Below are 27,264 nucleotides of genomic sequence, written 5' to 3'. Positions count from 1 at the left end.
AATGGTCCTTCGGTTTAGTTTCTCCCCCAGTAGAACGTTTACTGGTACTTTAGGTTCTCAGTTGACCATGAGTTAACCCCGTCTAAAGAGATCAGCAGCAGTATTGTTCATGTTCAGTCTAACACAAACAATAGTCAATATTAGCGTCACCTCAATGATATGATGCCTTCGTTTGGTAGCGTTTTTGATAATAATAATAATAATAATAATAATAATAATAACTTTATTTATATAGCACTTTACGTCAAAGTGCTTTACAAGTACAATAGGTAAAAAAACAACACATTTTAAACAATATAAAAACAGCTATTTCAATTTTTTAAAAACACACAATTTCGCACCACAAATATAATAGGTAAAAACAAAAAATTTAAACAAATTTAAAAACAACTATTTCAATTTAAAAAACACACATACATTACAACAGCACAAAAACAGCCTATGACATGTAGACAACGCAAAACAGGTGGGTCTTTGGCTTATTTTTAAACACTTCTACTGATTCTGCCTGTCTGATATCAAGCTGGTAGCTTGCGCTAAATCGACGGCAAAAGCGTGGCCCCCTCTAGCGGTTGTGGTTAAACAACCCCATCTGTTTATGTCAGTGGCCTGCTCTGTGGGCACGCACACACACACACACACACACACACACACACACACACACACACACACACACACACACACACACACACACACACACACACACACACACACACACACACACACACACACACACACACACAGTAGCCTACACAGGGTTTGGTCTAAAGATAGATTGAAACAGACATTTGACATATCCAGAGGAATAAGATAACATTTTAGGTTTTTTAATTTGCCATATAGACAATCATGAATAGTCCATGTAAAAAGCTTGCCAGTATGATGAGACATGTGCTGAACAGTGGGCAAATAGAAAACAGAGACCCCAACATGAACAGCAAGAACACAATAAGTAATGTGCGATAACTGGCAAGTATGCGCATGCTAAGGCGGGGTCGCTGGTGGTGGTCCAGTCTTTGTCTTGCCACTGCACTCTTTGGAAACCTTCCTGTTGTGGAGGTGATGAGATAGTGCTGTCCCAACCTTCCTAGGATGTCCTGCCGTGAGCACAGATTGTTCATATGTCCTGCCAACTGCAGGACAATATTCTAGTCAATACATTGCTTGCCATTATGATTATTAAAATCCCATTATACTGTAGGCCATTGCAAAAAAGTTAATTAATCAAACTGTAAAAAGTGCAATATTGAATTGCAGGCAGAGATCGACTCCCTCCCTACTTACCCTATTATTGATTAGTTTTGCAATCCAAAACGTGAAGCGGACTAAGGCTGCATTCTCATAGCTTCTCACAGGCTGCAGCTGTGGGTCCCCTTGATACTCAATATCAAACCTGCGAAGCCCATTGATCATCTGCAATGAGAACATAATAATGTCTTGCTATCTTCTGAGATGGGGGAATTGCAAATGGTTACATTGTTGCTATTACACATGTTGTTCTCACTTGCATTCTGCCAAGATCTGTGAGGACCAGCCCATTGTCGCTCTGAATGCAGTCAGGGAGCTGTCTGGATTCTTCATTGTACTCCACTGATCTCATGTTCAGTCTCATATGAGATAGATCACCTGTGTTTAGCTACACATATAACAGAATCTATGTTAGACCAAGCTCTTCAACATTTTGCAGGCTACTTCATGAACATATCATACTGTACATTAATCTCACTTTGAAAATCTGACTGAAGTAGTCTATAGCTTTATCCAGGAGCTCCACGGTCTTCCTGTCAGATGTTCTCTTGTTTTTCACCCCCTCCTCTGTGGTAGTTTTGATTAGAGTAGGTCTAATGCTGAACCAGGAACAAAGGGACTGGAGCACTGCTGCGTTGGCTTGCTGATGCAGCATACCTTTAGCTGTCTGTTGGGCTTGCATTAGCCTCTGGACCAGTTTCAGCATCTACAAAGTTTGTTTATGAAGACGTCAGTGATCACTTTTAATGTGGTCTGTGTGTGGTGTGTACTGTGACACTCTCACTTCAGAAGGTTTGTCAGTCAGTCAATCAGTCGAAAGTATCATTCTATTGATCTTGCTGAACTTACCTCATCACGTATTTCTATTCCAAACATCTGTGTGTATTGACAGGTATGCAGTTCCTGATTACCCATGTTAGGCTGAGCCTTGGAGAGGGAACCTATCTCCATGGGAGATGTCAAACTCATCAGAGTGGAAGGGAGGAGGGAACGCTGCTGACGCTGATATAATAGTTTTTTCTCTACTGAAAACAGCAACAACAACAACAAAAACGTTAAGACTTAAAACTCCACACTTTGTTGACATGGTCACTGTTCATGGGGAGCAAAAATTACTTTCTGTTTGTGAATTTTAATTTGACAGACCCATTAACTGCACAGTTCCTACATTACGGTGATGCACTTTACAATGTAATTACACTGTAATTGCACATTATTGCACATGTCATTGTGATAACTGTGACCACCACAAGAATAATTGCGGTTACCTCTTTGAATCAACTCCGGAAGGTTGGATTGGGCAAAGACTTTTGCTATCCTGAAAACCATGGTTGCGTTGTCGCTGCTGACCAGGTCCACATGTGCAACTCTCTTCAGGAAGCAGTGAAAGATTGTGGTGTACATAAGAATGTTCTCCTGCACAAAGGAAGCCCTGATAGACAGACAGAAAGAGTATTCATCTCACTGATGTTGGTAGATGGTGACAATATTGTACATAGTAAATATCTTACCATTTCTCTGATACACTCTTGTTTTCACTGTGCTTTTGGTATCTCCATGGCTGAATATAACTAAGCCACATTTCAAACACCTGCAGTGGGGAAACACCACATAACTCACAGTTGCGTCCCATGTCATTTCCTAAACATATCTAAATATGTAAACCAAGCCAACCGTAAATGGGTGAGATGTATAAATAGACCAAGGATGGCACTCACTGCTCTGAAGGAAGTCTCCATAGGCCAGTGGTTGAAGCAGTGCAGAAGGAGAGGGTACAGTCTCTGTTCATACTGTGGTGTGACCACTCTGGGTTCAAAAATCAAGACCAGGAGGTTATTATCATCGTTTCATCAACATCATCATCATTACCCAGCTATGGCTATAATGACGTTGTTGGAATGCTGCTGTGTAAGGACGGTGCTTACCTCTTGAAATCATCTGAGTGAAGTGTTTGTGAGTGCCCAGAGGGTAGGGGAGATGTCTGGTCTGGTTCTAGGCTACCAGAGAGGGCATGTAGATGCTTCACCAGCAGCCTGACCACCAGCATGTGCTTCTCTGTGATGGTTACAGAGGCCTGCACGTTTACAGAGAAGTGTTTGTATATTTAACACAGCATCATAATGCTTGCCAAGCAACAAAAGTGAATGTTGTCTATGAAGAATCAGTCTTTGAAAGCAAGCCGCAAAGAACCCATGATGTTACCATTACCAAGGAAGAGTGAAGTTTATGGTATGTTTCCAAGGTATACTGTGGCAACCATATCTCCAAAAAGATCTGGGTGGGGAATATTGACAGAATAACTATTTTGCACCTTGGTCAATGCCATTTCACATCAAACCATCCACAGTAGACACTATTGCAACCATGCTCAGTTATTCAACTCACCTGCAGCATAGTCTCTGTTCTCCAGATCTTCTGGTGTGCCATCTCAGAGCTAATGGAACACTGGTGCTTCAGCAGGCCTTTGCTAGACCCAGCTGCAGGCACACAAGAGGACCTGGGGAGCAATGCCAGATCATAACAGGCTACATCATCATCATCATCATCATCATCTCATCATCATCATCATCATCATCATCATCTTTCCCTTACATTTGTACTAAACAATGGGTTGCCCTTGTGCTGATCTGATTATACCGTACACTGTGTAAAATGGTATACCGGGGAAATGATGAGGATAAGGTGCCTTTGATATTTGAGGGCGAGGAACCCTCTGTTGGCAAGAAGTGCTTGAGATATGCATCCACTAAGGCAAAGTAGGCACTGTCAGAGATGTGGTTGTGCTTCCCTGAAGAGTGATTCTAAGACAAAACAAAGGGTCACAAGGTCGTACATAATAGCACTCAGGAAATGGATTATAGCATGGATGACTTGACATTAAATAAGAATGGAAGTGGTGAATACTACATACCTGTGTAATGAGGCTTGTGGCAAAGTAAATCAAGTAATATTCAAAAGCGTCTTGTGACAGTTAAGGGCAACGCATATCTTTGAAATAGAGAAACAATGTAATAACTGTAATTATTGCACTGAAACAAAAGCATATTGTGACAGACTTTCATTAATGCTGATAAATCGTAAACTAAGCATAAAGAAACAGTAAAACGTTACAAAAGATACTGAGTGACAGTCTCTGACTCTGAGACTGTAATTTACTGTAGAAAATCAGACAATCTGCGAGATCATCCTGCATAGATACCTTCACAGGATCCTGTGAGTAATGAAAGACAAAGACATCTCAACAATCACATAATGACCACATTTACTTTCATTGTGTCAAACAAACTAAACCAATGGGCAATGCATTGCTGATATTGGAATAATGTTTACTAATGTAATAACTTGTGACATAAGTATTGAATCCTTACAGGCAAAGAGGTGATTGGGATCTCAAACTTGTAGTCTTCCACTTGAAGTCTATAAACAAGTTCCATCATTGGACCACTGCAAAACATTGTATAATGTTCTATTCAAAGCCACTCAACGCAGGGTGTCATATGAGACTACAAATGGATAAATATTGAAAACGATAGTATATTAATGATACTATAGTCTATGCTGATGGTTGTTTACAGACAGGTCCACCTTGGTTGAAGGAACTCCAGTGCAGTGTTGTAGTCACTGCTGTGTGCATGGAGGGAGGAAAGACTCCAGCCAACAATGATGCCATCCAAGCTGCCAACAACCTTCTCCACAAACCAGGGGAAGATGACATACAGCTCCTGTACGGCAACCCAACAGCAGGATTAATACACATTTCCCATAGTTTAGTCTGTACCGGACATTTACAGAGAATCTACACTGTCTTCCTTGTCAATATGAACACTGACTAACCAATAGGGGGTTCTCTCTGCCTAAGAGGATCAGTTATGGTAGTTTGGAAGCATCTGCACAGGTCTAGCAGCTGTCCTTATGGCTGTCTGTCCAGACGCTCACAGTAACACATTGTCTGAAACAGCAACAGGCTGATCCTCTCTGACATCTATACTACACATGGGCACAGCTGCATCTGGTTAGGAACAGACGGCTGTGTTTTTCTTTCCTGACAGACACGCCTCTCCACTGTGTTCTTTAATATTCAATTTGACTGGTGATTTGTTGGATTGTATGTCACAACACTTTCTTTGACCATAATCTGTAGACAAGCAATATATTTCTACTCTAATGCTATATTCACATAGACAATAATGTCTTAAATAACAATTTTCTTTAGTACAGCAATATTGTGACAAAATCAATGAGAGAAAATATCAGCTGACAGTACTGCTACCTTGACAGGCTTTTCATTAATTCCTGCTGTCATCTCTGCACATTGCTGAGTGAGAGACTTAATCGTCCAATCCGCTTTAACCTGGAAGAACACTCAATTATCAATCAGCACATCAGCTAAGAGCCTCTTCAGAAAATCAAGATTTGACATGTAAGATGTATCTACTGTTTACTCACCAAATATGATGACATGACTGCAAATTCAATTGTTAGAATGTTTTTCTTTCTTCTGCAAAATGAATGTTGGATATAAACATCAAACAGGCATTCAGTCAAGACTGATCCAAGAACATATCCATTGCCCTTTTAGTTCAGAAAATTTTGTCCATGTTTTGTCATTAGGCAAATCTTTAGACGCCATGGATGTACAGGCTGCAGTATGATAGCTGACTTCAGCAACAGTTGCAAGTGTACTCGTCACTCTTCCCCGTAGGTCACCCAACCCATGTCTAACTGGAGGCAACAATGACACTAGTCAAGTCAATGGCCCCCTTTTTTCTTTTTGCTCTTTGCTAGCCTATCAGGACATGACATTGACCTAATGCCTCATTAGGTGGCAGCACAGACCTACTTGTAGCAAGAACTCCTATAGCATTATCTTAATAAACTGTACTGTATGTAGATAGCCACACACACACACACACACACACACACACACACACACACACACACAAAACACATAGCTCTTGCACTTTGCCTCCATGACTTTTATGTTTTTATGTGTATTCATCCATCATAAATACCCAGTGGACGTACAAGCTCTTTCCTGCAAGGGAAGGAAGAACACAGCAGTTCAATCAATGGCTGATTAATAATTCTAATTTCATCACTTTCAGGCCAAGCTTTATTTAATCACATCCCACCCAGGCATTCAATAAAGCATTGTTCACTGCAGGGTTGGCAGACTGCTCTAAATCCCACTGATGTGGCTGCAGTCTCCTGAGATTTCCCACCACAGTCAATTTACTCCCCATTTTCATGCCACGTGGTCATGAATTATCAGCTTTGCCTCACATTTTTTGCCAATTTGCCAGAGATTAGTTTCTCAGTCTTTGTGCGCACACCTGTTTAGGAGGCTGGTCTGGAATCTCTGGTGCAACAACTGATCTCACTTCCCTGTTTTCAATTAACTTATATCCTAAGCTCCATGGTGGGCCGGAACACATTGTTGCTTGTCAGACAAATATAACAGTGGGTGGTGTGACAAAAACAGTGCTTGATATCTGAGAAAAGAGTTCTGTACATCGTATTTGTGGGCCCCCTCCTGTGTCTCAGCATCAATGCAGGCGTGATAAACTGCAAATCTGTCAACATCAGCACATCATATTCACATATCAATGTCTTTCCCAAAACATTGCTGTGCCAGTAAATGGGGTCACAATAGTGCTTCCAGAAAATAGAAATCATCCTTTTATTTAATGTGAGTTGCCACAGTACATGTCTGTGGAGAATACATATCAAAACTAAAGTCTACTAAAGTATTTTTGAAGTCGATATAAACTATCTGCAAAGCTAGCAGTCATGTCACAGCCATTTAAAAGTAACCTTTCTTTGGTGGTGATTGTTTCTTTTTCTCTCACCTAATTTTGGGCTGGATTGCGAGCAAAGAGCAGAGAAAGTGAAGATAACGGCAATTCCATTCCTATACCACCTACTGGTAAATTGGCCCCTTATTAAATGTAGGCCCCATCTATCAATACAGAGACTGGTATCGAAATTACTTTGTTGGCCACAAATGCTTGGCAATAGATACGATTTCTCTTTAAAACAAGGCCGTCGTTTATCTGGTTCACATTTCCTCCCAGGGTGAGAGGAAACAGGACGTATTAAGACTTTTATTTGTTCCCTCAGTGATAGATGTGCCCTCCTTCAACCTCTGATTACCAGATTATCACAAGTAAACCAGGAACCCATTAGACAACCATTTAATGCTGTTGGGCCTCTTTAGGATTCTCCCTCTTTCATCAAACAAGGCTAGAGACTGGACTAGAGGCTGGAGACTTGGGAAACGAATGCATACCCAGCAAACCAACGACAGACGTTCCCAGGACATTGGGTAACAATGTATATAATAGGATAATATATAATAACAATCTAATTACGGTATGTTCAGCTAGGTGTCATTTTCCCCAAGAGGGTACTGAATAAGGAGTCATGAAAAAATATATAAGAGATAATATGACAATGTAATGAATTAAATATGAGCAAAACCTTTTTGCATTAGTTATTTCTTATTTGCATTCACACATTCAACTCTTTGCTTATTCCTGTTACCGTAAAGCTGCAGACTCTGGCCAACGGAGAGATAATGGACTGCCCTTGGCAAGATGAAGGTGGTGGCAGCAAAATGATAATCAAGTGAGGGAGCGATTTAGGACAGTTTGTTCAGTGCTCTGCACTCTGAGCACTCAGATTTATCAGTCCAGTGGGTCTTTGCCTAATGTCCTTTTGTGCTGGCAGCATATAGAAGAGAATAGAATGTGGATAGAAATAATCATGGGTATGAAAGGTCAGGGAAAGTTAAGTATGCCCTAAGCAGGTCATGGCTCTTCCCCACTGATAAGAAATAACTGTGCATGTAAGAGAGAATGAGGAATAAAGATCACCTTGTCCCATTTGTGCTATCACAATAGCTGAACTGTCAGTCAAAATGATCGTCAGTCAGTCAAATGGCCTGAAACCCTCTTGTGGAAGTTAGTTTTGATATAGAACAAGGGTTTAAAACGTAGTGGCTATATTGTCAAATGTTGCCGTTGTTTCGACATTTGTATGCAATTAAGTGAACCCCAAGGCTGCTATTGAGGGAAGGTTATGCATACTGCAGTAATTGTGCTACCATGACTCATCATCATAGCGTTGGTCCACATCAGGACTACATGCTATTCAGAGTTTATGTCATTCCAAATGCAATATGTTATTGTGTGCTGTCATTTGGGTGTGAGTCACTTGAGCTTTTTAAAGGTTAGGCAACAGAAACACAGCATCAGAGGGGGAGCTGTGGTGTCCATCCAGTGACTTATGCTTGGCTACGGGAAGGTCACTCTACTTCTCCCCTGTGGGCATCTCCCTGGCAAACAGAGTGATGGCCCCGGTGAAGATGATAAGTAAATACAGCTTTAATGGGCTCTGAATGGGCAGTGCTAATCACAGGCTCAAGGTGTGCAGGGCACCCAGGGAGACAGGGCAGTCTGCACTGGTTATTATTAGCGCTATCATAGATCAGATAGAGGCAGAGAATGAAGTGTGATTATGAATTTGGGGCTCCTGTCTACTTCTCTGGAACTGTCAGGACAGGTAGGGTAGCCTGGCTAAGGTCATGGCGGGCACAAGAGACTTACTCACCGCATTACGCATTTGGAGGGTATAATATAATATCTGAAGGCTTGAACTGAAGGTCACAGGGTAAACTAAATTACAGCAGAAAAGTTCACTTCTGTCAACTTCTAGTTCTATACACTTTGTGTAACCTAGAGTTGTGCATAAAAGACATGTTTTCCCCAAGCATACATGATATGTGGTCCACAGAATGTTTATCTAATTTGTTGTTTCTTATCAAACCTCCCCTCTCAAACATCTCATGTTTCCTCACATCAGCCTCAATAGGACTGGTGTGGTGAACATGACTATTTCTGCTGCTGCTGCTGCCAATGTTAAGAACCTAACCAGATGTAGAAAACGTTCTTTTAACCATGGGGCCTGAGTAATATACTTACCAGGTGTAGGACTCGAGGGACTTAAAGGTGTATTATTTGTCTTTTGAAATGACTTGCAGCTGACAATGTAATCTTATACACTGTGGCCTATGTCTGATTCATGCACAGACGTTCAGAAGCTGAATGGATCTCAGTGTAGTATTGGCTTGCAGGGATTTGACTGAGGGCCTATACAGCGGCACTGCCTTTGGACTGGCGCCAGCTTTCCTGTGAATGACACGCCAATCCACCATTACTGCTGAGAGGAAATCGACCCTTCTTGTGCAGACACATTTTCCCCACCAACTCTAATGCTTTCTGCAGCTGTTCAAGAGTGAATTTGTTTCCTTACCAGAGATTGTATTTCATACATTCAGAGGGAACCCAAACACAGGTTCCTTGTGGGAGGGATAGAATTCTGAGTGAATCTGGAAGTAATATATCATTAAAAAAACAGTTATAGTGCATTGTACATTGAGGACAACATATTGAAATGCAGTGGTGGTACTAACTGAAATTCTAGGCTGGTCAATACAATTTCATGCAGGATCCTAGATATGGTAGCACCATCATAGATGAGTAAATGAAGAGTAAATTAACGCAGAGGATGTTTGAATGTGGCTGAATGAGATGCCCAACACGAATAGGGGTCTAATAGGTCTTGACTGACATGTAACTGAAGATATTGCCCAAATTATTTTTATCTTTTGAAATGGCAGACCAGATTCGGTCTATCCTGCTGATGTAATCCACACCTGAAGTGTTGGGCATGAAAACGAGACATACAAAAAATAAAAACAAACATGAATTATGAATTCAGTTGAATTCATGAATTCATGTATGGTTCAGTTGTATGTAATTAACACCGCAGTTGATAATTCATGTCATTATGTGTGATGAAAGAATTTCAGTTTTGATTAGTGGCAATGGTATACTTCAGAATGAATGAAGGTTAATCCCTGGGGAATTTGTCATGAATAAAATCGATGTGCTGGATGGGTTTATAATAGTCTACACCTTGAACATGTCCTTTCATATTCTGTATGTCTACTTCTAGTTCTAGGAAGGTTAATGGAGAAAATCAGAAATTTGACATAGCTTTAATTCCTGTTGGACAATTTAGTTCGTTTTGAAGTATTTTGATCAACCTTATCTGAAAAAGTTAATTTACAAGAACCTACAGCAAACACGCATACGGATACATAATCCAGTAGGAATTACAGTATTGTGTTGTGCCATTCAGTTACTTTTATCTTTCATTCTAACGCCGTCCCTGCCTCCCTGCCATCACTTCTGCTATGTTTCTCATGAAACAGTCGGACAAGTGAGGCTAAATGCATTTATTAATCCACAAGAGGTCGCTGTTGTTTGTCGACCTGCATAATCTCGTGAAGCGGACAGAAGGACCCTTTGACCACCGCTCATAATGTCCAACCTGTTACATGAGTCCTGAGGACGGAAGAGTTTGGGAAACCGATCGATAGTTTACTATAGTCGAGTATCAACTAAGCAGCATATCACGTCGGTCAAGTGTGAAGAAGACTAGCCTACTTTATTTAATTCGACAAAAATCACATGGTCTATATTGGTATATAGCACCATCTATATATATTGTCGGCCCTTTTACACGTTGGGCAACATCGTGATATCACATACAATACAGATACAAAGGCAGAATCAAATGCAACAGTCATGCGTAAAATGCAGTAAATGTTGGCACATCTCATCGGCGCAGCGTGTTGCTGAGAACACTACACGCCCCCTAGACCAAAATGTGCCAATCCTAGTTGACACTTTTGGTTGTATTCACTCTTCAATGTGTACAAGGGCGGTGTGCTTTGTAGCACAAGGATGGATATTAGGGCGGAATGTCAGATTCCCCTTAATTTGAGTTCATCTGCGCAAGGCGCATGGACATAAACGGAGACAATGCAATTGATGAATTCATAAATCTGTAATCAACAGCCACATGGCATGCATAAGTTTTAGAAGTAAGGATCCCAAACATTCGACCTAACATCAAAAACTAATTGAACATACAGGTGCGGTGTAAAAATGGAATCTCGTTTTTGTTCTCGCCGTACTCAATCTATGGTGGAGTTAAGCGTGATTTGAGTCTTTCTTTTTTCCACGGGGCGGACGAAGACACCTGAAGAAGGCTACTTTTGGTTTATTTCCACCACTACATGTGACATCTGCAGGCTAATGTTCAGTGAGAGGGAATTCATTGAAAACATTCTATCGGACTTTGACCAGAACGCAGCGTCAAGAAACTTCAGCAACCGGAGTCATCATTACAGTGGACAAATAATGCGGAGGAGATAGCGATAATAAACCGATGAGAATTATTTTTGAGTCATATCCTACTATAATTTCCATGTGACTTTTTTAGAACTACGGCTTCCATGATGATTGTTATTTAGAGGAAAAATAAAACACATTATATTTCGCAACAATGCATATTTTTCCCTTTCCTACTCCAAAAGGCTTGGTTTACTTCGAGGCGTAATAGCCTTGCAAGGAAGCGCTCAAGTCACCATTCCGTTACATTTCTCTAGGATAACACCAAACAGTTGTCAACATTATGACAAGCTTCAAAGATTGAAAATATTGACTCATTTTCACTCACCGTCGTTCATCAGCAATCGACAGATTTGCTGAGAGCTGTCAAATATTGGACGAGAGAAACGGGCATGACTTTTTATTTTGAACTTAATAAGCTGCCTTTTGGATGTTCAGTGGTCATAAATGAAATCCCGACAGTGAGTTTCTGATACAGCCGAGCGTATGATTCTTCTTTTTATTAAGATATAGGAAATCACTTATTTAGCCTAAATGGATTTTTTTCAAGAGGTGAAAGGAAACATGTTGCATCTCCGTGCTCTGCAATCAATTATTGTACTTTTAGGGGGTAAGTAAACCTACCAAACATATTCGACAATAATACGTCTCAAAGCGTTGTTTTGTTTTTTTACATTAAATGATGGCATCTATTTATTCGTCAGAGCTTAGACTATGCTTTAGTGTTGTGCAATTGTGCGTGCTTCTATATGCTTTTATGTATATACATTATATCATATTTGTTAACCCATAATGGGGATCATGGATAGTTCTCAATATAAATTAATTCAAGTAGTGCCATTGCCCTGTCAAGTCAGAACATTTCTATGTCAGAGATACGACTGAACAATGTTATGGTTGTATAGTTTGAATTCACTATTGGTTATGGACCATGCTAAATAACTGGTCTGCTGGATTGTGTGTGCATTCTTTTTCAACACAGTCACGTTGTGTGACATCTCACTCACTTCTCTCTAGTTCAAACTGATCTCTCTGATGCTGATAGAGGTCAATGGGGCTAGATATGAAAGATACAAGATACATGTTTCTGTGGTTCTTTAAGTCAGCTCTTATATATAGCATTTACGCCAAGGTATTCTGATAACTATGAACAGTGCACATTGGCAGAGATGAGCAACATTACTGACCGGATGTCCCCCTTTTTTAACATTAGCTTACAGTAGGAAACAGTAGTAGATCAATTGAAAGATGTGGCACTTCAGTTGTCCATTTAAAGCTACCCCTCATGTTTTTCCAATTGGGAATAGTTACCAAAAGGCCACCTCACCTTGCATTACTTGTGTAACCTTTCATAAATACTGAGATCCCTATACCCATTCTCACATGTAGGCCTTATGTGGCAGGTAGGCTGATATCATATCATTGTCTACCAGACTTTCTTCATAGGTCAAAGCAAGAATATGGAAACCCATCAATATGGTGTAAAGTGTGTAACTTAGTTCATCTACACTATGCAGCATCTTCTTACACTTCACAGCAGAATCAGTGAATAATGTGTAAAATCACATCTCTCCTCAAATGACACACTTGCATTCTGCTTGGTACCCCAGGGAAGTCACAGTGTTTAGTTGCCCAAAGAATAACCAGTTCAGAACAGCAAGCTGACAGCAGAGTGAGAATCCTTTCTCTATGCTGGATTTGAACTGATTGACTGGTCCCTCTGAGATTTTCTGTACTTGAGCATGTCAAACGTCCTCAGCGTTGTCACAAGATCTCGTCTAGCTCTAGTAGTGTTTATTCATCTGTCCCTCAGAACTAGAAGTGGTCTTGTCCAGTTCCTGCATGCATCCAAGAAACGCAACATTTCCTGGCGAAGCATGCTTGTAATAACTACTTGTAATTCAGGTGGACATCCTCACGTTATCATCAACCTCAGCAACATAAAGGCCTGTTGTTAGACAGCTAGATCACTTTGAACTCAGACCTAGTGTTAGAACTGTCTCTCAGTGGAAGTGGGTGGGCCCATTATGATGGTTGTCATGAATGTGTAATTATGCAGCAGATTGTTCCCTGTGGTTGAATCTGTAAACATGGAAAAGTGGAAGTACAGAACGATTTAAATCTTTATCTACAACACATGGATAGTGTATTACGTTCAATTTACAGTAACAGCAAAAACAACATTCTGTCCCCAATGGATTCACAATGGACAGAACATAATATAGATCATCTAGTTTTGAGGCAATTACATACAGTATATATTATTCTGTACTGTATGTCTTTCGACACACATTGTTCAAGGAGAGCACTTACATAGTAAGGATAATTTATTCTGATATATTTCCAAACACAAACAACAACTATAACAACATCCAACAACAACAACAACAACAACAACAACAACAACAACAACAACAGGACAGAGAACGGATAGAATAAGAGCCTTCCACTATCATAACTAGACATCTAGAGGTTGATAATTGGTTGACACATGAGTACACAAGGAAAACTGCTGATATTGTTTTCTTTGATCAAATGTTAGAATGGTTTCTGATGTATACTGTACTACTGTACTGATTCTCAATATAAATTGTCTCTGATAAGCTCTTTCAGACTATATGGGAATGGAAGTTAGTTAAACATTAAACAGTTTTTCCAAGGGAGTTAAACAAATCACAAATAATTGGCAGCGCTGTGTGTGCTTGTAAAACATGATTTCCCATGTCATTTCAATGTCATATCTGATTGAAATGCTCTCAGTCATCAGTGACATGCTCTCAGCTTGGGAGGAATCAAGGAACATATAATTGGAAGACGTTTGTTAAGTTTTTGATTTGATGATCTCAAATAGACTGAATATATATTTATATTGTAGAGTATGTTTATAAATATAGTGTATCATTCTTCAGCTTGTTAAAGTATGTGTTGGTTAGTGTCTCTCCTATCTGCTTTAGCAAGATGCCTGTTGTAAATTGTAGATTTTGATTAGCAAAATTATAGGTGTACAGATTTCCACATTTGCTGTAATGAAGTACATTTCTATTACAGTTCTCCTCATAGAAGTGTTTGTGTGTGTGTGTGTGTGTGTGTGTGTGTGTGTGTGTGCGCGTGCGTGCGTGCGTGCGTGCGTGCGTGCGTGCGTGTGTGTGTGTGTGAATGTGTGCGTGCGTGTGAGCTAGATAATGAGAGAGAACTGAGGTTTCTTTTATTTATAACTACTGAACTGTATCTGTAACCACGGCTGGGAAAAATAACCGATACTCCATCCCTACCTCCCATCTATCAGCTTAACAAGATCAAGTAGGAGGTCAACAATGGATCCAAAATCTACCTGAGGACACAAACCATCCTGTCTCATTCTTCCGCTGCTGTATCCGTCTTCTTATTGACTGTAGAGGAATTTCTGTGTGCTTTTAGGCTTTCCCTGACACAATTACAATGTGAACACCATCACAGTATTAACCTTGCACGTGACTCTCAGGCTGATCTGATTCTCAACAATGCATGTGCTGATTGGGCCACTCAACAATGGTCCAGTAGATACCCTTCCCTAGTGCCAGATACTGTGTACTATACAGTCAGTGTAATCGATCCATAGAGTCTATATACAATAGAACAACTTCTATTTCTATGGATCTACCATTGTTCCCACTGTGATTCACTCCTCTATCATCCATCACCCAGTGCCCAAAGCAGGCCACTCCTTGTTGCCCCTGCCTGTTCCGATAAGACCTGCTACTGGCACCCCTTTAATAGGCAAAGAGCCTGCAATGAAAAAGGGAAATGAAATATAAACAGGAAATTGAATGGTTTTTAGAGCTGCCTGGAGGTGGGAAACATGGCCAAAGCCAATGGATTAAAAGGCAATTGTAAAATCCCCATTGTTTCGCTGAGGGTCCATTTGTACTGCGAAGGTAACTGTGTCCTCTGTGTGTAATCTCAGTGCCACAGCGTCTTTGGAACCTCCAGGACATACTGTAGATGGGTCATCTGAAGAGGGGATATTAGTACTGTAGGTTGCCCATTTATTTGAGGCAACTTATGTCCAAATGATGCCTTTTCTCTCTATGCAGGTTTGTCCTTGATTACCCTTTGGTTTGCCATCAAAACTGTCTAGCCAATTGATTTTAATTATACCACACAGTGCTATTGATTGCACAAGCAGAGTAAAAAAAAAGAAAAGAAAAAGAAATGTTGAGCGCTGCCCATTGTAATTGGAAGATTTCCTTTTCAATAAATAATTCCTGTGGGCCCTAGTTTATTATACGTATTATATAGGTGTTTGGCTAAAACTGGTATTATGGGCTATTATTAGACATATATTTTATTGGTTTTAGATTGGCTACTGTACTGTACTGTATTAGCAGTTGTCTTCTCGGTTGCCTTGGTGTTTGTGTTTATGACTACTGAAATGTTAAAAACCCAGGTCACAGATTTGTATGGTTACCAAGACTGAGGCACATATGCTGTGGCCATGATGTACAGCACTTTGATACATGTTTAATGTGACATGAAACACAAATAGAGCAGAGGAGGTGGAATATTATATTGTTTCCAAGTCCAAGTGTAAAGCGGTTTCCAAGTGTCCAAGTGTAAATTGTTTCCAAGTGTCCAAGTGTAAAGCGGTCTTCTGGAGCGACAGGCTTCAGTGTGGGAATGTTGATGTGATCCTGTTTGTCTAATGAAGGCTGTATGTGAGTAGGTGGAGGCTCAGTCTTCCCTCATCCGCTCTGCGTGTCTTTGTCCTAATGAAGAGAGGCTGTCTGTGACATGCTCACTTACGCTGAGCTCATTGTCATTCCTCTTAATTGAATAGTTTGTTTTTTGAGCTGTGATTATTCAATCATGATCTGCCAGATGCATCCCATCCACGACAGATGATGTGAAGTTTGCTCATCACAAAAACACTGTCACGAGAGGCGTCAGTGTGACTCTGGCTGTGTAAAGGACTTCCTAAATCATGATGAGAAGCAAAACGGTTCCCCATGATCGCACTCTCTCTCTCCTGTGATTGCTGTGGTTAGAGGGCAGTGAGTGGAATTCTTTCAGAATCCAAAATGTTCTTTGATTCGCTACACTTAGCCGTCAGGCAGCTATAAAGATAATAAGATAATATATAATACTGTACTGTACTCCAGATACTGTAAAGGCACTGTTCTTTCTTGAGGTGGCGACTTTGGCTCAGCCGGTAGAGCCGGGGTCTAATGATCGCAAAGTCGGCAGCTCGCAGCGGTTCGAATCCCTGGCTGGCCACGTGTCAAAGTCTCCCTGAGCAAGGTACTGAACCCGTAATTGCTCTAGGGTCGCCCTCAATGGCTCTGACCCCTTGCCGAGATGCCCCCTCTAGAGCATAAATACATTTCGTCTGTGCAATGACAAATTTGAATCCCTTTCCTGTCTATTAATGTATTATGCAAAGAGGTTTGTTAACTGGTTCATTTCATTGGGTTTGATCCTTCAACCACATTTGTTAATGGAATGCCATGGTCATATGAGAACTGATGGGATTAAAATATGTGTGAATGCTGAACTGAGGGCAATTTATTTTAATAATTGTAATAATTGATGCTGATTCGGTGTTTGTGTTTTCTCTGCATGCTAGTCTTGTGGGGTCAAACACAGGACCTGACACTCATGAATAAGTATGGCTTCAAAGCTGTAGTGTTACGATGCAGTGATACAGCTCTATGCTCTCATACCTGGGGATCGGGGAAACACAAGAAAACCGCAACTCATGCTAGACTGTACAAGCCAGTAAAGCAACAGTCATTATTGAAATAATCTTGATAAGTGAAAACATAAAATGCTAGCCTAATCAAACCAAATTAGGGCAGATATACCCCCTATTGAATATGATCTTTAGTGAGAACAGCAAAGAGGACAGGACCACCTTAGTGAACTATAACTATATCACTGATTGGCTCTGTAATTTCAGAATTACCACACAGGACACACTCAATCTAAGTGTTACCAATGGTATGTTGTGTTGCCAAGCTGAATGGTACAGACCCTCATCAGATGATTTTACTTGGCTGGTTTCTAATTGCTCAGTGAACTCCTCTTTCAGTGTTTGGGTCCAATGTACAGAATATTATACGTTCAGCATAATGAGAAACTTATCTTATTATGTGATATTCAAATATGACTTTGAAGCGGCTGGAGTATTGTGTTTTCATTACTACATTAATAGAGATGTTATTAGTGTTGGAAGCTTCCCGGGGAAAAAACTGCTACACCAGCACAACATGATATTATATATTAATGCAGTATGTTGTGCTTGGAGGCTTTTAAGTTAACCAGTACATTTAACTCCATATGAATACACACACTAGATTGATTTCAGACTATGATGGTACTGTTGCAGCGCACACTGTGTAGACATGCCATGTGTCCTCACCAAACATGCTTTTCTGCTGGATAGTTAGAATGACATCTACATGTCATTCCCATTTGAAATTATGCACAGGTGGCTGGAAATATGAAGTGGGATATACTCAATCTGAATCTGTCCAGAATGCTAACATCGGCATAGCAAGGGCGTTCGAAAGACCTGATGATGTTACCCGGACTTATTTTGGCTGCCCGGACAGTATTTGCCATGACAGATCCTCTATGAGTTACTGTCAGCGTCTATTGGAGACACCAGAGCTAAATGCATTAGAAGAACCACTGAACTGACAGGTATATATTTTCACGGGTCGTTGACTTCTTTGTGGTAGGGTGGATCGACTGTCAAGTTCATGTTACATTTGAAGTCTTGACACCTCTGTGATTCAGGTTGACATTGTTATTATGTAGAACGTGTGTCCACACCAAACAGAAATAAAAAAAAATATGTCATATTTGGTTGCATGTCTGTAGCATAGTGGTGGCTAAAAGGGTGTTAGGGTGTGACATGAGCAGGTCCTAAGGAGACAGCAGACAGACTGACATGGATGTTTTCATTACATACTGTAATAGATTGTCTTACATGGGAGAGGTTAGTATATCTGCTCCTGTTGTGTTTTAGAGCTCTATTTACAGCTGCCACAAAACAGTCGCAAGTCCAAACACAGACATATAGGCAATTTGTGTCAGCAGTAACTGATGGTCTCACCTGTGCTCAGGTGGGTGGAGTAGCGTTAATAGAGGCATGTTCATGACATGGAGCAGGTCAAGTGCCATCAGGAGCACTGAAAATGTAAAAAATGCTGGCCTTGAAAATAATACTTATATTTCAAACACACCCCATAGAGCCACTGCCAGTGCCTGCGTTTGCGCTAACACAGTTTTTACAACGTTAAATTATAGCCCTTAATGTCAAGCCAGAGATGGACCCACAGATATCACTGACATTGAGGGTTTTTATTATTCAATTTTACAGGACTTTCATATCTCTCCTCCTGCCAACACAGCCTCCCTCTAGTCCCTGCCATTCCCCTGTTAGTTTATTTGACTTGGATCAGAGTTCCTCTGCAGAACTGTTTACTCACTGGGGTAGGATATATGAAGCCATGACTCACCTCCACACTATCTGCACCATCCATCCTCTCTAATTTTCTCTGGTGTATGGTCAGAGTCAATATAGCATACACTTTTTGATGTGGTCTTCAAGACACTGTAAATCTACTGTATTCATAATGACATTCTGCTGTATTGTGGAGGTATATTGTATTGTGTATGTGTATTGAACACAACAGCAATAGCTTTACTTTTTAAACAGATTAAACAGTTTTTTGTTAATTACATCAGTCATGTGCATAGCCTGAGGAACTCGGCTTGACTAGTGGCATGGTGGTGCTTTAGTGTAATTGGCAAGCCAGGGTGTTAGTGTGTCACCAATCAGTGTGCCTTGGAGTGGAGGTAATGGCCACCTCAGAGCACAATCAGAGTACAAGACCTTGCAGAAAACAATGAGTTGACTTTAATGAACTTTAATTCACTCTAAAGAGAGTGAATGTTCACACGCCTACAGTAAATTTACACTAAGAACACCAATTCTGCTGTGGCTACAACCTGCCAAACTGCAATGCCCAGTACTGACTATTGCTTGATTGCTTGCTCTTGTTTAGTATGATGTAGCCTATATGTAATTGTATTAAACTAAATCCTAGGGAGGTACTACTACATTCTGCATAGCATATTCTAAAAGCTGAGCACATTTTCTAATTTCCATCTCTCTTTCACCCGACCCCTTCTGTCACCCTCTGGTCCTTGTCGAACCAGGGAATGGTGAGTCTTATGCTGTCCTGCCATAGCAGTATGGCATTAATGACTCAAGTGCCCCTTGGCAGTGCCCAGCTCACCACAGGGTTCTGTGGGCTACGGCCAGGCCAGGCCAGGGGAGAACAGGCCAGGGGAGGCTGCCTTGGCATCCAGCTCGACCTTCCCCTCTCTGAACCACTATCTGCTCCTGCAGACTCTTTCTCCTAACTCCAGGGCCCCCTATTTAACACAAATTGGATGGGAACTCCAGAACGTGGGAGAATGAATGAACCAAAGGATAACAGAGGATTAGCCTGAGAAAATTATTGCAATTTCATTCAAATTGATGTACAAATGTATGAAGATGTTCACGTTCAGTTGAATAATTTAGATCATCACTGTCTGTTCATTAAAGGACCTTTCTGCCTTTCTATCTGTCTTCCCAATTCATCTCTGGCTCGGTTTCATATAGATGACTGTTATAGGATACATACTTCTGTATAAGACTATGGATAGGGATCCTATAAGGACTACCCAGGTTGACTGTGCTGAACAGCCTCCCCTGGGTTAATGGCAGCAGCTCGGAGTGCTGGATTCGCTCCATCACACTGAACCTTGATCAGGTTCATGGAGTTGTCAGTGTAGTACAGGTACAATACAAGTAGAGGTAAACAACAGGTACAGAGCATGGGAAGCTTGTAGTTATTTTAGGGGTCTTTCCTATTGGAATCTATCAAGAACAAAACATAACAAAACAGGCATTCGGCCTCACAAACAAGCCCCCGGCCTCTCATTGACTCTGGGACTTCCACTCCCCCCCCCCACCCACCCCATAATTGTATTTCAAGCAAGTAACGCTCCTTTAATTTCTATTTAAACTCACCTGTGGCAAGTTACAGGTGCTTACAATATCACACTTGCAACCATTTAAAATGGAGAAAACTTGACTCAACATTTGTGTTGTGTGTCTGTGTGTACCACACTGAGCATGGAGAAAAGAAAGAAGAGGAAATAATTATATGAGGATCTGAGAACCAAAATTGTGGAAAAGCATGGACAATCTCAAGGCTACAAGTTCATCTCCAGAGATTTTAATGCTCCTGTCTCCACTGTGCGCAACGTCATCAAGAATGTTACAGCCCATGGCACTGTAGCTAACCTCCCTGGACGTGGACAGAAGAGAAAACATGATGAAAGATTGCAACGAAGGATTGTTCGAATGGTGAATAAAAAACCTCAATCAACTTCCAAACAAATTCAAGCTGACCAGACACATGGTACAACAGTGTCAGCTCGCACTATCTGTCGCCATTTGAATGAAATGGGACACTATGGCAGGAGACCCAGGAGGACCCCACTGCTGACACAGAGACATAAAAAAGCTGACTGGCGTTTGCCAAAACTTACCTTGGGACTGTCCTGTGGACAGATGAGATCAAAATAGAGCTTTTTGGTGAAGCACATCATTGTACTGTTTACAGCAAATGAAATGAGGTCTTCAAAGAAAAGAACACGGACCCTGCAGTCAAACGTGGTGGAGGTTCACAGATGGTTTGGGGTTGCTTTGCTGCCTCTGGCACTGGATACCTTGGCTGTGTGCATGGCATCATGAAATCTGAAGAATACCAAAGAATTTTGGAGCACAATGTAGGGCCCAGTGTCATAAAGCTGGGTCTCCATCAGAGGTCATGGGTCTTCCAGCAGGACAATGACCCAAAGCATACTTCAAAAAGCACCCAGAAATGCTTTAAGACAAAGCCCAGATCTAAATCCCATAGAACAGCTGTGGAGTGATCTCGAAACAGCAGTTGAGAGAAGGAACCCTTCACATGAGAGAGACATGGAGCAGTTGGCAAAAGAAAAATTCCAGTAGAGACGTGTAAGAAACTCATTCATGGTACAGGAAGCGATTGATTTGTTTCCAAAGGGTGTGCTACCAAATAAGTTGTATGTGCTATATAATAAGTTGTATAATTTTACCAATCATTTTGTTCTATGTTGTTCTAATTGAGTTCTGTGTCTGGAATGATATCAGATTTGGCTTTTTTTCTCTGCTTTTGTGTGTTATTCCAAAGCAAACAGTAGGAATAAACATGTGAATACCAAAGCATTTGTAATTGCAACTTCTCTGGGAGAAGTGGTGCATTTTCTGACAGAAGTGCAGGCGTGCCAATATTTTTGGCCATGACTGTATATTAGTTTTACATACTCTAATTTACTTTTAATGTATTGCTCTACTGCCCATTTCTTTCATTGTATTTTTAAACTATGTTTGCTTATATAGTGTCGTTTATTACTTTTACAATTACAACTGTTGTTGTTTTTGTATTATATTGCTGTCTGTGTCTTTATGTCTTATGCACCAACCACACCAAGTCAATTTTCTGTATGTGTGAATATACTTGGCAATTCTGATTCTGATTCTGAGTCTATGGGAAAATCTGAATTCATAACCGTGGTATATTGTAATAGGACATATATTATTGTCACCACACACACACAATTCATTCTCTCCCACTCTCCCTCTCTCCCCCCCCCCCTCTCTCTCTTTCATGCACTCAAACATTCCTCACAACCTAGTAAAGAGAAAGGCTGAATCACTTCTGAAACAAAAGAAAACCAGTCCTGTTCCTTTGCTTCCCAACATCCTTGAGACAGATAGTGCTATGTTATTCATAATGTTCATAATGACGAAAGAGAGAAAGGAGAGGAAGCAAACAAACACTTGACTTCAGCATAATGTCTTGCACAGTGCCATGGAGCACTTCATTACTATGAATTTGTATGTTGTTGTTTATTGCCAGTTATTTGCATAGCATGGTGCCAGAACTCTCGAGGCTGTGGAGGGAGTATTGAGTTACCTGAAGTTCAGATTGTGCTAACAGGTGCTTGAGCTGTTATTGCTGTATCGTACTGTATGTGGGAGAGTGGGTTTATATAATTATGAACAAAACAGAAAAGCAAGGGAAAACCATTATAGTATTATCAGTATTTTGGTATTTTTATTGGATTGTCAGTGTGGGGATGCGTGTTGTGTTCGGTCTGGCCTGAGTGTGTGTTGTGTTTATTTTGGAGTACTCAACAGTGTTTCCAAGCGTATCTCTGTGTAGAGAACTGCTCGTCTCTTGTGGAGGTATAATTTTCCCACTTGTTTACTCTCTCTCCCCAAGTTACACAAGTGTGGATTGATTTTACAGGGCTTTTATGATGAACTCCACAAACTCACTTCCGTCACACAAAGGGGGGTCCTCTCTTGCAGTTATGCAGTATTCATGACCATTTTCACATAAGCAGAGTGTGTCAAAAGAACACATAAAAGAGAATGTAGATGAGAGAACGTCAACTAAAATACAGACTCTCATCTTCCAAAGTGACAAATAAAGCGTCTTTTTTTTTTCAGTGTAGGATCAGGACGGAAGTATAGATAATCTTCTCTTGTCACAGAGTTGTGTGAGCCACTGCCACTGTTAGACTGGAGCGATATGCAGGGCTCTGACCCGCATGTCAAGCAAGTGACTTTTGGCTGAGTGAGTAATTTGTCTGGAAATAAAGCCTGGGTTGACTGGAAAAGAGAGCCAGCAGTCTATAGCGGCCCCCTGTGAATGGAGATGGATGAGAGGTGAGGAGGCGCTCACTGCTGGGATATTGCCCAGTAAACACCATCAGAACACCTCAGAGACAAAAACAGAGACATGAAGAACAAAAACATACAGTAGATCCTCACACAGTGCACAAGAACAAAGGTTGTATTAACAAAGTATCAAAGTAACACAGTGATCAGCTTCCACTGATCACTTGATAACACACAGCATTGTTAACCTGCAGTAGTGGCAGTAAGTCATGCAAAGGATATATATAAGAAGAAAAATGAAGGATTATATAATAGGGATTTACATTTTGTATAATGCAGTAGGCTGGAGAAAAGGAGTTAGAGCTTGAAAGGATACTACTTCCACTAGACTATAGTGATGAGAGGAGGAAGCAGCACATATACAGTACCAGAGGTAAAGATTGAAGAGTGCCATGCTAAAGGCAGTTCTTTGTTGGTTCAGTATAGCCCACTCTTTCCCCTCTCTCATTAGAGACCCTTCTACATCCCCTCCTCTTCTCCTCTCACCCGCTCCTCAGCCTCTGACACAAAGGGCTGTGAGTTAAGAACAGAGACCTTGTTTGCCCCTGAATAAAAGCAGCATAGATGAAAAGAGTTGGATTGTCTTTTGAGGTATCACATGAGAAGGGAACTGTCATTTAAAGCCCTTTTTTTAATCACAAAATGTTCTTTGTAGTTCAACTTGTAGTTTCCCACATGTTCTGCTTCTTGAACCCAGCTCACTCAGCAAATGTTTTCAGCAGGTTACCAATTTCTGCTCTGTTGATTGTATTATTATAGTGCATTGAATTATGTTCCAAATATTTTCTAGTTGTTAATATAATCTATGTTGGAGGTACAATTGGTCCACAAGTCGGCATCCAATTTAATGTTCGGATTTTTATTTTGAAAAATGTAAATATATTTCCGCGTTGTTGAAAATCAGTCAACTAACACAGCTTGTTTTGTGAGCCTACTAACAATGTAAAGTAGTGTTAGTAGTTATAGTTAACGTCAATACTACTCTACTCACTGTTTATTTGCTTATTTTGCATGGCCATGAAAAGCTTCGATGTCTGTAGAATATGGAGTAAAATAAGTGCCTTGTTCCAGTGAAATTCCTCTAGACTAGTCTCCTTGACCGTCCATCTTGGCAGTTCGATAGGAAGGCTTTGAAAACACAATGTGCTCTGCATTGCCCCTCACACAACTATTTCTTTTTAACTAAGAGACATTGTTGGAAGCAAGACAGCACGCTGCTTTTCCTTGTGATCTAGTCTGAAATAGAATCCTCCCTCTCCCCTTGTTGTTGCCTTAATGGCTTCCTTTTCTTAGACAAAAATAGAGATATGTGTCCATAGAGTTAGTACCCACACTGACAGCTTTTTCGGTTTAACCACAGATTTAAAGCCAGTCCATCTGGAGCCACAACAAAAGCTCTTTAAAAAAAAAGGAGAAGGGGCACTGTGAGGTGAATGCAGAGAAAACCACTGCATCTTCTATAATGGGTCAGAAAAAAAGAACGAATGTAGCAGCATTTTTGTATTTCTTAATAGCTTCCGCATCACCAACCTTTCTTATTTATTTAATGAATAACAATATTTCCATATTTATTCATATAATGCAACATTAAGGTTCTGTGTAGTGAATGCGAAATCAGTGGACACAATCTATCGAAAGAGACATGAGGTTCAGCAAAGGAAAAGGTCTGGTTCAAAAAGGGATGGTAATACGTGGCTTTGTGGTCTGGTTTCTTGTGCAGAAATGCATTCTTGTCAGGAGGACAAAGTAGAATTTATTATCCTGTATGTGGGTGACCATGAGGTAGGTTTACTAATACAATCTTTTTTTAAATTATTATATAGATTCTTTGGGGATATTTCTACAAGTCTATTTAGGGAGGAGAGATCCTGTGTGAAAGGATACAGAGCCATTGTGCCACACAGCCTCACTATGCTCCAGCTCCTCATTTAAAGGCTTGCAGTGGATAAAGGATTTGAGAAAAAATCTTCTCCCAGCACAAACAGAAAAACCTGAGATAATTAGGTTCACAGTTTTTACAAGGCCCAATCCCAATTCACCCCTACGGCTCAGTTTTCACCCCGACAGCTCGGTTTTGCATGTTCACGTGTAGGGTAGGGGTGTCCCAATTCTTGTTTTCATTTAGGGTAGGGTTGAGCCGTAGGGCTATTCACGGCTCCGTTTGGAGATCTTTCACGACCAGACTACGTTTGGAGCCATGGCCCTACCTTCCAGGATGCGCTCTCGGCAATGCGGAAGACACTCACAAATGTAATTACTTTATCTTTGTTAATAAAGATTTGAAAAATTATGATAACCATCTTATTATCTTAGTTTAATGTCATTTCAATTCATTATAGGCCTTTTCTTTATAACAAGCATAACAAAAAAAAATCGCTATTATGCCGATGTGCTGAGTCTAGGCTTACACGTCCCAACATAGAAATACACCGTTCCAAGCGTAGTCAAGTTTAAGATCCGAGTGTTTTGGTGCTCAGCAGTAGAGGACAATATAATAGCAAAACTATTACCTGGGCACTTCCATTAGACTACCCAAAGCAAGAAACCGCAGTCATATCTTATTATCTGATTGTATGAGTGCCCCCGACGTCCCACCTCTAATATCAGTGCAGACTGGCAGGGAAGGAGCAGGGTTGCTAGCCTACAGAGCACCGCTATTCTGTCATGAACTGGCCTGGTAATAAAGCATTGTTCTTTTTTTTTATTGATAGGATGAAACTTAAGTTGTGAATGAATCGCGAGCGTCCATGCTTTTCTATGATACGACTGATATCAGGGTCTTGAAGGTTTGTCCCATTTCATTTGGGAAGATTTCAACCACTACGCCTTGTGGCTCTGTTCGGAGGCCTTGGCACCAAAGTGAGTGGCACTCCAAAACGAGCCACAGGGGTAGGAAAGGACATTGACGGAAGGGATATCTGGTCAGGATCAAAAACAGTTTGCCCATGATTTGACTTTTTGAGATGGAGTAAGATTTGACCTCTCTCTGGCAGCCTGAGAGGATGTTGGTTAGTCGCTGGTGCAAAAGAATATTCTAAGGCTGAATACAGTCACTGTAATGGTGAGCTTCCCTCTACTTTTAACATCCATTGAAGAAGCCTGTAGCTCAGTAACAGGCTTAAAAATGGATGAGGTTTCCTCCAGGATCATTAGAATCACAGAGAGATCTGTTGAAATCACAGTGTCTATTGAATATGTATTTCCCATTTTCACAATGCTGGATAGTTTTAATTGATCTATCCATTTTAGACAGTCTTTCAAATCTTACATGCATGCATTCTCAAAGAATAGTCTGTTATTCTGAACGCTAAGCCTCTGACTGTGAAAGAAGATACATTCTTGCTGGATAGTGGAGTAGTTTTTCCCTTTCCCCTATCTCTAATAATGTATAGTAGTACTATGACCGTCAGAACAGTTCCTTACATTACGTGTCTGCTCATTTTTCATTTCATTTTCTTTTTCACATTTTGCATTGTAAGCCTTCTGCAATGAATATTGCAGAGCAGCAAGTTGTGTTTTGATAGAAATCCTTTGGGGTGAATTAAAGTATATTCAGCATTTTATTGACCTGTGCTTAGTCAGATGTGATGAGAATAGGGATTTCAGAGTGTGCCGTTTCCTGCAGTGAGACTTGGGTAGAAGTGAACTGCAAAATGCTTTCAACCTCATTTTCAATTTTATAATGTTTACCATGACATTTTTATGTAGTTTCATACTCTTTTTCTTTTTTTTCTTTTCTTTTTTAAACTGTTGCTCTACACTGGAATCTGTCTCATTGTTAGACATCCCTCAGCACTCACAAAGAGGCCAACTCACTCTGCCCTGCGAGAGGCCCTGTGTTTGCCCTGATTTACGATATCGCTTTGCAATAAAGGCCAGTGTGAGGGGAAGAGATTCATTAGGACGGCCAGTTTATGTTTTAGAAAAGTCCGGAGCGGC

The 27,264-nt window shown here is 40.7% G+C and overlaps 3 protein-coding genes across 3 annotated transcripts in view; 1 reads left to right on the top strand and 2 right to left on the bottom strand.

The window, feature by feature from the left end:
- Positions 1 to 827: 827 nt before the first annotated feature.
- On the bottom strand, positions 828 to 1,903 carry LOC308157842 (sphingomyelin phosphodiesterase 4-like; the record flags this gene model as incomplete). Its single annotated transcript, XM_080531443.1, has 4 exons — positions 828 to 1,133; positions 1,285 to 1,413; positions 1,505 to 1,636; positions 1,727 to 1,903. The coding sequence occupies 4 exons, from the start codon at positions 1,901 to 1,903 to the stop codon at positions 828 to 830; spliced, it is 744 nt and encodes a 247-aa protein (XP_080387569.1).
- A 4-nt stretch (positions 1,904 to 1,907) lies between these two features.
- Positions 1,908 to 4,682, bottom strand: LOC308157841 (sphingomyelin phosphodiesterase 4-like; the record flags this gene model as incomplete). Its single annotated transcript, XM_080531442.1, has 8 exons — positions 1,908 to 1,954; positions 2,517 to 2,680; positions 2,760 to 2,839; positions 2,967 to 3,054; positions 3,174 to 3,322; positions 3,634 to 3,725; positions 3,935 to 4,049; positions 4,617 to 4,682. The coding sequence occupies 8 exons, from the start codon at positions 4,680 to 4,682 to the stop codon at positions 1,908 to 1,910; spliced, it is 801 nt and encodes a 266-aa protein (XP_080387568.1).
- Positions 4,683 to 12,044: 7,362 nt separating this feature from the next.
- LOC308157840 (transmembrane protein 132C) overlaps positions 12,045 to 27,264 on the top strand; it is a gene marked incomplete at both ends in the record, with an annotated part of 110,893 nt that continues 95,673 nt past the window's right edge. The window contains one exon of the mRNA XM_080531441.1: positions 12,045 to 12,120. Within this exon, the coding sequence (XP_080387567.1) occupies positions 12,045 to 12,120 (76 nt within the window). The remainder of the gene's footprint in view (positions 12,121 to 27,264) is intronic.

Source organism: Nansenia antarctica (assembly GCF_963989245.1).
Source record: "Nansenia antarctica genome assembly, chromosome: 5".
Taxonomy (NCBI): domain Eukaryota; kingdom Metazoa; phylum Chordata; class Actinopteri; order Argentiniformes; family Microstomatidae; genus Nansenia; species Nansenia antarctica.
Note: the sequence above shows the minus strand (reverse complement) of the source record. Positions and strands in the feature narration are given on the sequence as shown.